We start from the raw sequence: 13,787 nt of genomic DNA, 5'->3' as shown, positions 1-13,787 counted from the left end.
AATTATAAAATAAACTCTGAAAATAAACTAAAAGGACCCTTTAATACAATAGATCGTAGCCAAATATATATATATATATATATATATATATATATATATATATATATATATATATATATATATATATATATATATGATGCTGAGCATTTACCACAAACAAAGCACTTGTAAGATTAATGGCAGTATCCACATAACAAAGCTGCTCAATGTGAGTCTCAGGAATCCCTAGAGCAATTTAGGAAGAACTTCAGTAGAATTAAATTGCACCAAAAATATCAACAACCTTTTAATAAAAGAGCTGAAAGGATTCAGAATATATCAAGGACAAAACATCAACACAGTGTAAAATATTCATTTAATATCTATTATTTCTACTCTCCCCTTGCCTTCACTAGAAACAAACAGACATCACATCATTTTGAATCTTCAAAGTCTTTTTTACTTCTCTCCAATGACTACATTGAAACATGTCTATTTGGCATGTAGTAATAATATTTGAAATGATACTTATAATGATTAAAAAATGATACTTAAAAGTGTTTTATGCCTAAGTGAGTGAACATATAATGTAGGTATCCCAGTTCTGCATATTCAAACATTCTTAAATTAGCATGCATCAAAACAACAGTTTTTCTAGTGCCAAAAATTTTAGGTTCCCCAGATTTTCAGATATCATGCCCAAAATGAAATAGCCAAATATCTTTTGGCTTGGGGACTAGAGATGAGTGATATAGCCCTCTACCTGCAGAATTCAAGAATACATTTTGTCTTTGGGAAGTATTACTTTTCCCCTCAAGATTAATTCTAATAGAAATGTTCATTGGCTTTATCTCCATGAAATAATCAATAAGTACCCATACTGGTCAGGCCAAACCATCCAATTAAATTTCATTCCAACTTAGAAATCCACTGGTCTATGGACTGGAGGTGGTAGGGTAGAAGTAAGATGGATTTCTATTGAAAAATCCTTTTCAGATCTAAAGAAAGGAATCATTTATAAGCCAGGTCTGAATGCTGCTCTACTCAGATTAGCCTTTTAAATTGTACCAATCCCAGATAATATGTTCCTTTGATGTAATATAAGAACCATCTAGAATATGGTTGCATGATGACAATCTGGGCTTCTTGAAGTTTACCATGATTAAAAAGGTAGGTGCCTCCCTCCCCTTCCCCACCCCCCTGAGAAATTTTAAGTTTCAAACCTTATCATCCAACTGTCTATATAAGCAGGTTATCTCCTCATCATACTTCTGTTTCTCTTCTGTGGAGATGCTAGAGACAACAGGGGTCATGTTGTCTATGATGGGTGTATTGTCACAGGGTTCCAGATTCTTCTGGTCTTTAGCACTGATCTGTTCATCCTCAGGCACAGCTTCCCCTGTTTAAAAAATAAATCCAAAGCCACAACACTAAGGAATACAATATGTTAAGGGAAGCACAAAACTCAAGGGGAAAAATATAAAATGTGTTTTTGGAAAGGCCATGTATGATAGAGGATGAGGTCAAGATGAAAAACAAACATCAATTCCCAGAACTTAGTACATAAGTAAGAATCTTATCAATCAATCAACTCTATCATAAATCTCCTATCATGTGCCAAGCACTGCTTTAGATGCTAAGAATACATGACAAAAATGAAATAGTTCCTTGCTTTCAATGAGTTATTTATAATTTCTTCCATTTGGCTAGAAAAAAATGCAGCTAATTGTGCAAAACAAGTCTGGAGACAAAAAAAGACTACATGACATCAATCGTGCTATATATAGATCACTTCATCCCTAGACAAATTTACAAGTGAATACTTTGCCTATATCTTGTCTTTTTAAAAAGGAGGTTTCAGCAGACCCCTCACTATTATTCTACTCATTATGGAGCAAAATTCAATGCAGACTGTGGAGGCATGCTAATTGCTAGCTGTGTAAGTGCTTCATTAAAAGAAACACCCAAATCAAGAGCCAAACACAATCTATGATTATCAGAAAATTATAGAATCTAAATCTCCTGATTTTCACTATTCTTGAAACCTAGAGCACAGCTTCATTTATTACAGATCCTAAGTTCTCAATAGTCTTTTAGCACTTAATGCACAAAAATGTCCCATTTTGGCTTTCTCCTCTCCCCTCCCCACCCCACATTAGGAAATGTAGTTCTTCTGGCAGCAGAACAGAACTCAGGAAGGCACTTGCCTATAAACTATATGATAGTCACAAAAAAGGAAAAAGCAACAAATTATGTCATGTGAATTCTGAAACATTATTATGTCATAAGTTATGATGAAATGGCAGTTTCAGAGAAACATGCTAAGATACAGAGTGAAGTGAATAGAACCTGAAGAACAATTTGTACAAAAACATTACAGTGAAAAACAAGTTTTTGAGAGGTCTGAACAATACAATAACTAATTATGATTCCAAAGGATTTATGATGAAGCATATTACCTACATCTGGACAGAGAAATGATGAACTTAAGGTGGAGAATTAGGCATGAATTTTCAGACACTATTAATGTTGGGAATTGTTTTGCGGACTATAAATATGTATAACAAGGGCTTTGTTTTCCATAGTAAAGAAGGAGGGAGGAAGGAGGGAAGGAAAGAAGTAGAAAAGGGAGAGAAAAGGAAAGGAAAGAGGGAAGGAAGGAAAGGAAAGAATGAAGGAAGGAAGGAAGGAAAGAAGGAAGGAAGAAAGGAAAGAAGGAAAGGAGGGAGGAAGGGAGAGAGGAAGGGAGGAAGGGAGGAACGAAGGGAGAGAAAGAGGGAAGAGGGAAGGAAGGAAAGAAGAGAAGGGAAGGGAAGGAAGGAGGGAGGGAGGGAGGGAAAAAAGATGTTATTGAAGCATCTTTTTTTATTAATGCAGAGAAGAAAGTCCAAAAAGCACAAACAAGGAGGATAGTTTTGAAAGGTGCAGGCTGAATAATAAATATGGGGGGGGGGGAGGTGCCACACACATACAACAAACACACACACACACACACACACACACACACACACACAAAGAGTGATAGAAAGCTTTACATAATAGAAAACAGCTTCATATATATAGTTTTCTTTTTTCTACCCTTTTTCAGTTCTATGTGTATAGAAATGATAATTTTATTTGATATTTAAGTTTATGGCAAAAATAAATTTAAATAAAAACAACCAGCTAATTACAGAGAGAGAGAGAGAGAGAGAGAGAGAGAGAGAGAGAGAGAGAGAGAGAGAGAGAAAATATTGTAGAGAGAATTTTGGTATTGCTTTCCAAAATGCTAAGAATATTTGTTGCTTCTGTGGAAGAAAAGATGATAACTGTTTAGGGTTTCCAAAAAGGCAGATATAAATTAAAGAACATTAAAAGTGGAATTCTCAAGCTGTCCAATGCTTATAACAGCAGTCACACATGTAAAGAACACACAAAAGAAACTCTAATTAAATTACTTTGCTCAGACAAATCCTTAGAAAATGTTTTTCTAATGGTTTAACAAAGAATCAAAAACACAACACAGAGAGACATATACATACATACATATATATGTATATATACATATATATGTGATATTTCCATTCTATTTTACAGTTAAAGTTCATTAATTATCATTTTGGTAAAATGCATAAACCCTCATAATGTGTCATGCCCAAGCCCACATAAATAACTATTTATGGAGAGCCTCAGGTGCACTGCACTCTTCCAGGAAGCATTTCTCAGATAAAACTGAATAAGTGATTTCCCAAGCCCAAGATCTCATTAATAATACTGTATATTATGCTTTGAGAAAAACATTAGAATTCTGTACTCATTCATTTCAATATACACAAAACACTATGATGAGTTGACCTTGGTATTTAATATATCTCTCTCTTACTTGCCAAATTGCTATATGGTACAATCATTAGACTTTCCAGTACTCACAATTTCTTTTTTAGTTCAATGAGTTAGTTTTAATTTTTAGTTCAGTCTTTGAACCCCAAACTGGAATGAAATAGAGTAATTTGCTTAACACTGAAGTAATGTTTTCCCAAAAGTACTTAATGAGCCTTCTTGAATTAAAACATATATAGATTTTCTAAAATTATTGACCTCTAATATAACAAGAACAACCTTTCAAACTGAACCAAGTCTGAATTAATATTTCATCAAGGTCAAATGCTTAATTTAAAGTAATCCCCAATAAACCCAGTAGATAGTCTTCATCCTGACCATTTCATTTAGCCAGTATTTATTAGGTTCATAGCCTCATAAATTTGGTGCTGGAGGGGTCATGGGGTTCAACCCCCTAATTTTACAAATGAAGAAACTAAGGCACAGAAAGGTTGAGTAGTTTCTCCACGGTGACATAGATAATAAGTATCTGAAGGGGAATCTAAAGCTAAATCTTCAGACTATAAATTCAGGACTCATTCCACTAGCAAAGGATCCAACTTTGTATAATTCTCTGTTCCTAGTGCTAGAAATGAATATGGTCTGGTCCCTAAATTTAAGACGTTTACTTTCTAATTGATAAACCAGGCAGGAAAGAAGAGATGCAGAAGAACTACACTTTTGTTCAAAATATCTCTCTAGAGCCAAACATACCCATGCACCAGGAAAGCAGTAACCCTATTCCAGTTTTAGTTAGAATTTCACTATGAATCCCCCAAAGTCCTTGAAATCCTTCAAGTTTCTGGAATCTTCTGGCACCTAATCTAGACCAGATTAGTCTAGCCCAGGAAGATGGCATATCCAGAATAAAGGTTAATTTGAAGCAATACTATTAATCTCCACATCTGAATAAGACTACCAGATAAAATGGACTCAGATAATCCTATGCTAATTCACTTTAACCTTATAAAATATACAGAAAAGAAATCTGGAAAGAACATGTAACTCTGATTACATGTTGTTACAAATGCCTCTAAACACAGTATTCTAAGTAGAGAAGAGTATTTGCACATTCTGGAAGAAGGCCCAAGGGCTGGGTATGAGGATACCTAGCATGGGAGACCTGATTTCTACAAACAAATGATCTCCAAGACAAAAAATTGTTCTTTAGCTAAAATTCTCTCTCTCCTTTTTTTTTTTTAATCTTGGAAATATCTTTAAACATTTCCCATTACTCTTGATCCAAATAATTAACTTTTTTGCATTACTCTCAAACCAATAATCACTTCTGCCTAGCCTGGAGTCAGCCTCCTGTGAATGAAAATTACTGACCTTTCCTTCAAAGATGAAAAACATTTAAGGTTATTGTTACTTTCATAGGGATAGAGATGTGGGCTGAATCTGTGATTTCATTCTTTTAGAAAACCCTCCAGTAAAGAAACTTCTTCTAAGTATTGGGTTCAACATCTTTGCTGCAATTGTAGTGATGTCAAAGTCAAATAGAAACAGATCCCTCTTGGTCACATATTGACTTAGAAAACCACAAATTAATATTTTCTGCATTTTACTGTATTTTTATTTGTTTTGATAAACATTTCACAATTATACTTTAAAATGGGTTCCAAGGACACTGGAGATAGTTTTGCAAGGCAAAAAGCCTAGCTCATTTGACAATCCAGAGCACTGATGAAAAAATGACTTTCCCAACCAATATATTTATGTATTATGAACCCAAGACATGGTTTCAAGGCTACATCTTTATCTTCTACACTAGAGGTGTCAATTACAAGCCACATGCAGCCCATATCCCTCTTGAGTTTTAAAATGTAATTGGGAAGTATTTAATAAATAAGTAAAAATGTAATAAAACATTGATAATGTTACTATGTAGTTTTCTAAGTCGCACCTAATTAATTAGGGGGATCCCTTTTTGTAATCTAGTGGTCCTGCTTTCTATTTGAGTTTGATAACAATTCTATACCATGTTGCCTCTTTTTTCACTTTTATATATGTAGTCAATTTCTGGGCAGGAAGGAAAAAGCATCACATCTCTGTGGTCAGAGCTGAGTAACAAAATTAATATAGGAATATTATTAAGTCTGCATTTGGTTGTTTTTTATACTATAAAAATAAAAATTTGAAATCTGCAGTGGTTCTCTATAGCTTGCCTTGAACAATACAGTTCTGAACCAAAGCAGCAGCAACTTCCCCACAAAGCTACCTTTTAATAATGAGCTCTTCGGAGCTGCTATTCAGAAGGTCACACAATTAGGATTATTCTTTGCTGCAGCCCATCAGGCAGGAAAGAACAAAGCTGCATCCTACAGGAACAAAAGCAACAGAGAGGATGACCAGAGCTTGGCTATACTGCCCACACATCAGGAAAAAGGCTGCCTTTTTGGAGCCCCGTTGCCCTTAAATAGAGCCAGGGAAAGATTTCCAGAGTTACCCTTGGTAAATAAACTGTCCAGCTCACAAACACATTTGGGGATTGTAAATTCCCAGCACTAGGCAAGAGCTGACACCAGGCAATCTGTCTCCATGGCAATCTCACCCGTTAATCGAGAAATATTCCCTGCACTGCAGTGGACTGAGTCTCTGGAGAAGGCCCCACGAGGCGATTACTGAATAACTGATCGTAACAAGGAAGACAGCTACAAACAGACCAAGAAATACAGCATTGAAAGATGGTGAATAGGAGAGTAAGAAGAGAAAGGAGGAGCAAATGAAGATTAATGTGCATTTCCTCCCCCCCCCCGCTTTTAAAAGCAGGTTTCCCATGGCCCAGGATCTTCTACCTGCTGTCTACAGGAAAAAGAGTTATTAGATAAGTATCTGTACAGGCTAGAATGATAGGCTTTCACCTGATAGGAAATGTTCACTGCTTTAAATAAGCATCCTGTCCTTTGTAGTTGTCAAGTGTAATTACCTTTAAGAGCTGAAAAGACTGTGTATATGTGTGTGTGTATGTGTGTGTGTATGTGTGTGTTTGTATACACACAAGAGCATTCGTTTACATCACACTTATAAGGTTTGCAAAAAGGTTTTAATTATAAAACGAAAAGCCCTAGAGAATTAAGAAATAACAATTCTATGAACAAATAGCAAAAAAATCCCATGTATTTCAATAGACAATAATGAGATACCAATCAGGAATTCTCAGTAGAAATATTAATTAAGATTCTAAAATGTATTTTTAAAAAATCATTAGCCTGACAGTAATTCATTAAAATTTCACACATGAAACAACAACTACTTATCCCTAGTTATCCCTTTTAAGATTCAGGTTCCTAGGAACATATAGAGAGAGCAGAAGGGTAATTTCATCTCCTCTACAATTCAGGCAAGATAGATTTGCTGACCACCTTGCTATTTCAACTTAAAAACCAACATAACAGACAAATTAAGTATTTTCTGTAAATATTAATTAAACAGACAATGGCCATCCTAATGATACACAATTTCAATATCAAAGTAGTAAAAAAAGAATCTCTATACAGTCAAATGGAGACAGCAGCTAGTCTATAAATTGTTGTATGTATAAATGGAAAGTAAAACTATGCACTTATTGTAATCATTTTGCACATATATAGCATCTTTTACACAATGTGCTAAATGTACCTTAAGTGACTTTAAATTTAATTTTTTTTAGAATTACTTTTCTTATGAACAGGTTATATCATACTTTATGTTACAACATCTTTTTTATTCACAACCTTTTTTAAAACGACTGGATAGCTGTACAAATGTTCATTCTACTTACCACAATTCTTAGCTATTTTCTAACAGTGGCAAGAGATCCTGAAACACTAACAATCATCCACTGCAAAGCTAATTTCCTAATGTCATTTCTCAGCACAAATCAGAAGGAAGAGCTACCAATATCCCTGGATTTAACGTTAAAATAGCAATTCTCATTCAGATTAGGAAAACCTAGCCATGTCTATAAATCCCCAGATCTGAAATTATCTAATGGATTTATCTAACACCTAACAAGAGTGCTGTTCTAGCAACTTTCATTTGACTTCCGAAACGGATAATTAGTCCATTCTAAGGACTGCCTGTTTTTGCTGGCTTTTTTTGGTTTGTGATGGAATTACTTCTTTACAAGGCAGCAACAGATGGGGCTAAATTTGTGACTGGCCTGTTGCTCAACGTAATACTTGAATTATTTATAGGACCCTGAAGATTCACTGTATGTTAATGCAGCATCTCCTTCCAACTGGTTCCTTAATTGCTAAGCCCCTGATATATTTTGACTCAAGTGCCTGTGAATGAGATGGGTAAAAAAAAAAAATTCAAAGTCACTATCTTTACTTAGCACACTGTTTTTTTAAATCAGTGATATAAAGAGGCATTAAAGAAAATGAGCCAACCATATGGCTTACAAATGCCCAAATTGATTTTTAGAATTTTAGAATTTATTCCTTTTGGAATTATTCCTTGATACCTACACATCTCCTAAAAGTCTCTCTTGTCAATAACAATCTTGTCGATAATATAACTGAATAAAACAAAGACTTAAAGACATAAACTAGAAGATATAGTCCCACTTTATCTGGGTTTGTCCAGGTTAGTTTCATAAATAAGACATGTAGTATTAAAAACAGTCTTTTAAAAAGCAATAGATAAAAGATGTTTAAAGAAATTCTACTTCTCAACATAAGCATATTATTAATCACCTATTATATGCCAGAGACTATGTAAGGATCCTTGAAAATGCTATGTATATCCCATTTTTATCCAGCAAATATCTTCCTTAAGTATTATTCTATTGCCTATGTTGAATGGACTAAGCAAATTCTTATAATTAAGGGACACTGAAAAACTCCACCTACCCAAGAACATCTCCTCTCCTCCCATCCTAAACTGTGATGACAAGGGATTATCATTCTATCTTGTCTGACTTAAAATCCTTAAAGACTTGAATTCAGGTCAATTAGCAAAGAAATTATACATATGACCATAAGGAGAAGTAGTAGAGTTCTAGAAGTTTTCTTTTAATTTTGACCAACTGCACATATTAGTTTTATGGGCCTTGTTAATTTCATACAGGGAGGTAGAGAACCTGAGGTGTCTCCATATTTCAAAGTCTTTCCCCATTCTAGTCTTCCACTCTTAGCTGTCAAACTAATCTTCCCAAAGTGCATCTGATCATGTCATTTCCCTTATTCAATGAACTCTTGTGACTCCCTTCTTCAGGAACAAACATAAAATCCTGTTTAGCTTTTAAAGCCCTCCATAATCTGGCTCCTTCTTACTTTTCCAGTCTTCTAACACCTTATCTATACCCTTTCCCCAACAAACTCTACAATCCAGTAGTATTACTGGCATTTTCCTGTCTGTTTCCAAGCATGAAATGCTCTCCCCGCTCATCTCAATTTCTTAGCTTCCATGGTTTCTTTTAAGTTTCAGCTTCTATAGGAAGCTTCTTCCCAATCCTCCTCCTTAATACTAGTCCTCACCCATCAAAATGTGAGTTCCTTAAGAGCAAAGACTGGCCAATTCTAGTTAACTATCTGAATGCTACAGATAACACAGGAATAACAGTCATGGACACTTTGATGGGAGATGAACTTCAATGGGTGCCTAGAGTTGACAGATGGGGAGACTATACTTGGATAGGGCACACCAATACCCCTAGGAGACCTTGGACAACAGTCAGGGTATTGCACTGCTGGGTCTGTATCCCAAAGAGATCATAAAAAAGGGAAAAGGAGCCATATGCGCAAAAATGTTTATAACACTCTGTGGTGGCAAGGAATTGGAAACTGGAGGTATGTTCATCAATTACGGAATGGCTAAACAGCTTGTGGCATACAAAGCCAACAGAATACTATTGTTCTGTATTTCAGAAACTCCTGGAAAGACTTACATGAACTAATGCTGAATAAGGTGAGCAGGACCAGGAGAACATTGTACATTGTGATAGCAATACTGTGTGATCAAGTTGACCTAGTCTTCTCAGCAATATAATGATCTAAGACAATTCCAATAGACTTGGGATAGAAAAGGCCAATTCCACCCAAAGCAAGAACTTTGAAGACTAAATGCAGATAAAAGCATAGGTTTTGTTTTGTTTGTTTGGTTGGTTGGTTTTTTGGGGGGGTTCTTTCTCATGGTTTTTCACTTTAGTTCTGATTTTTCTTTCATAACATGACTAATATGAAAATGTTTAAAAATTACTGTACATATATCAGATTGTTTGCTGTCTTTGGGAGGAGGGAAGGAAGGGAGAGGGGGAGAAAAAAATTAGGACAAAAGTGAATGTTGAAAACTATCTTTACATGTAATTGGAAAAAAATAAAATATTATTAAGTAGGGGAAAAAAAAAACAACAACAGTGAGAGCACTAGACCCAAACAATGGAACATCCAGAGCAATTGCTAAAAAGAAGTATATGAGAAAAGAGTTCATAAAGGAAGTAAAGGACAAGAAATTATCAAAACAGTCTACCTTATAGTGGGATAAAGGTAATAAAACACTACTACCACCACTACAACTAAATAGTGCCTAGGATATATCCAGAGAAGTCAATCACTGTGCTGAAACCAACAAGTTTCCAGAACTAAAACAAAACATTGAGAGATTTTTGTTGACCATGCTAAGTGTCCTCCCATTCTCTCCCATACCTATCAAATCCCATCATCATCCACTGGGCCCAAGCACTGTATTATCTCAATTATTCTAAGAATTTGGTAAAGAACAGGGCCCTGATAGTAAAACTTCCCCCAAAGAAAGATTTGTGCTTCAAAAAGTTATGTAATTTAGAAAAATCTGAACTACTTTAATTTTTGAACCGTTTTTTGGTTTTATTTCCATGTAAGTTTGTTACAATTAAACAGTAATTTATTTACTATCAGCCAACTAGATAAAACTGGCAACAAATATTCTAATCATACTTTAATCTTGACACTATCTGAACAATTTTTAAAATAGCTATAAGATGTCCCACTACTTTTTATGCAATACCTCCTTTGCCATGAAACTTGCCTAAAATTCCAATGTTCGTTCACTCAGGAACACTTGATTAATCCAGAATATTTGTCCATTCTTTTATTAGCTAAGTGAATACTGGGGCAAATGTCCAAGATTTGATTGCAACATCTGTGAAATGTATTTCACAGGGTTACTATTATAAGGATAAAGCAAGATAACATAATATAAAGGGATCTAAACTCAGCCTCAGACACTTACTAGCTGTGTCGACCTTGGGCACTTAACCTCCATTTGCCTCAATTTTCTCAAATGTAAAAGGCATTTACTTTCCAGGATCAAATGAAATATGTGTCAAGTGTTTAGCACAATGCCTGGCACATAATATGTGCCATAAAAATATTAGATAAATTAATAAGCATTATTATTAAAACAAGTATTTTGAAAGGCTTACAACCTCATTACTCAACTGTAATTATTCTCTTCAAAATTTCCAGTGACCACTTATTTGCCAAATCCATTGGCTTTTTTGATTTTCATTCTTCTTGAACTCTCTTGGGAAACAGACAATAAAATATGATTATGGTGAAATAAATTAAGAGATAATCTCATATAGGGAAGATCTGAATTCCAGTCTCTTTCTTTCCCCCACTATGTAACAATAATAATAATGATAGCAGCAAACATTTCTATAGCACCTACTATATGCCAGGCATTGTGTTAAGTGCTTTACAGTTATTATTTAATTTGATCCTCACAACAACCCTGGGAGGTAGGTGTTATTATCCTTCCCATTTTATAGATAAAGAAACTGGAGCAAACAAAGGTAAACTGAGGATCATTCAGGTACTAAATGCCTAGGGTTGAATTTAAATTAAGGCCTTCTTGATTCTAGAGCAGCTATTGCTCTATTTACTGCACTATCTCTTCAACAAGTTGCCAAATTCGAGACCTACATGAACTGATGCTAAGTGAAATGAGCAGAACCAGGAGATCATTATATATCTCAACAATGATACTGTTTGAGGATATATTCTGATTGAAGTGGATCTCTTCGATAAAGAGAGCTAATTCAGTTTCAATTGATCAAGGATGGACAGAAGCAGCTACACCCAAAGAAAGAACGCGGGGAGATGAATATAAACTGCTTGCATTTTTTTTTCTTCCCGTATTATTTATACCTTCTGAATTCAATTCCCCCTGTACAACAAGAAAACTGTTCGGTTCTGCACACATATATTGTATCTAGGATATACTGTAACCTATTCAACATGTAAAGGACTGCTTGCCATCTGGGGTAGGGGGTGGAGGGAGGGAGGGGAAAAATCGGAACAGAAGTGAATGCAAGGGATAATGCTGTAAAAAATTACCCTGGTATGGGTTCTATCAATAAAAAGTTATTTAAAAAATAAAAAAAAAAAAACAAGTTGCCAAATTCTATCAATCCTACTTCCAAAACATCTTTTGTATCCATCTTCTTGGCCACTAAATTAGTTCCAGTCTCTCAATGCCTATCAAGTGCCTAGCAGCACTTTTGCAAGAGCTCCCTAATATTTCTCCCTGCATCCAGTCACTTTCCTTTGTCCATAGCAGATATATTCCAACCCAGCTGCCAAAGCGATACACCTAAAACTCAAACTTTGACCATGTCCTTCGCCAGTTCAAGAAGCACTTTGATTCTGTTATCTCTGAGATCAAACAAAAATCTTTTGCCATTTATAGTCCATTGTGATCTGGCTCCATCTCATCTTTCCAGATTCCTTCACTTACTCTAGATCCAGTGCAATTGTCAGCTTTGCTATTCTTCCCATATAAAATGCATTCCCACATCCATGCTTTACCATGGCTTATCCCCCATACTAGGAATGTACCTCTCCTTCACCCTAGCTTCCTTCAAGTTCAGATTGAGCATCATTTTCTACTAGAGGCCTTTCCTTATCTGGCCAGCTGACACTCTCTCATCACACACCCAAGTTCCATTGTATTTGGTTTAGGTTTTTTTTAAATCTCTATATATGAACACATGTTTCTACCAACAAAAAGGAAGCTTTTTTGAAGGCAAGGACCATTTTGTTTTGACTTTGTAGCCTCAGCTCCTAGCATAGTGTTTGGCACATTATAGACACTTATTAATAATTATTATACACGTGCCAAAGAAGCAGGGGAAATCCAGGAAATTATTCTTATGGTTTAACTGTTTATCAGGTTCAGCCAAGCATATCCATCCTTACCTGGGATTCATTGAACTCCCTCTCTCCCTGCCCCTAACATCTGGGTCACTGTCTCACCATTTCTCCATCTGTTCAGTTCCATTTCCAGATGCTGGATAACATTCTTCAAGCTCTTGTTTTTGTCTTTTTCTTTTTCATACTTCTTCTTCCATTCTTCAGCAGTTAGTTCTAGATTCACAGAGACTGTATTCTTGATGGTCTTGGCTCTAATGGGAAAAAAGGCACAAAACATATGAGTAAGTCCTAAATGTCATTGCAATTTTGTACACATTTCCCATATTGAATTTCAAAAGCTCGTAATTTGAGAAAACATCTTGTTATAACTTCCCCCAATTTTACTCGGCTTCCAAACAAGATCTCCTTCCAAATGAATAGTAGTGTAAATGACACCACTATTTTCCCAGACTTGGATTTTTGAAGTAATCTGTGACTTTTTTTCCGTTGCCTCACCTCCATTCAAGCAGTTGTCAAGCCCTAATTCTTCTTTTGAAATAACTCTCAGATGTTTTCTTTCTTCCATACCCCACACATCCAATCAAGGTCCTTAACAACCTTATACCTGGGTTACTGATCTTTGTTTTAGCCTTGAAATTTTCCTCCTTTCAATAGATCCTATATACCAGTGTCAGAATTTCTTTCCATACAAATCACTTTCTTCATCTCCTCTCTCTCTCTCTATCTCACACACCCATCCAAGTCTCTTGAAGACTAGAGAAGAGAGAGAAAAGGAGGAAGGGCAGGGGGGGCGGGGAGAGAGAGAGAGACAGAGAGACAGAGAGAGAG

At 35.5% G+C, this 13,787-nt stretch overlaps 1 protein-coding gene across 1 annotated transcript in view; it reads right to left on the bottom strand.

Moving 5' to 3' along the window:
* The window catches only part of KIF5C (kinesin family member 5C), a 203,457-nt gene that overhangs the window by 60,380 nt on the left and 129,290 nt on the right, over positions 1-13,787 (bottom strand). The window contains exons 11-12 of the mRNA XM_051985841.1: positions 13,062-13,210; positions 1,203-1,378 (exon numbers count right to left, since the gene is read on the bottom strand). Of these exons, the coding sequence (XP_051841801.1) occupies positions 1,203-1,378; positions 13,062-13,210 (325 nt within the window). The remainder of the gene's footprint in view (positions 1-1,202; positions 1,379-13,061; positions 13,211-13,787) is intronic.

This window comes from Antechinus flavipes, chromosome 3 (genome assembly GCF_016432865.1).
Source record: "Antechinus flavipes isolate AdamAnt ecotype Samford, QLD, Australia chromosome 3, AdamAnt_v2, whole genome shotgun sequence".
Lineage (NCBI taxonomy): Eukaryota > Metazoa > Chordata > Mammalia > Dasyuromorphia > Dasyuridae > Antechinus > Antechinus flavipes.
This window is presented reverse-complemented; position numbering and strand designations above follow the sequence as displayed.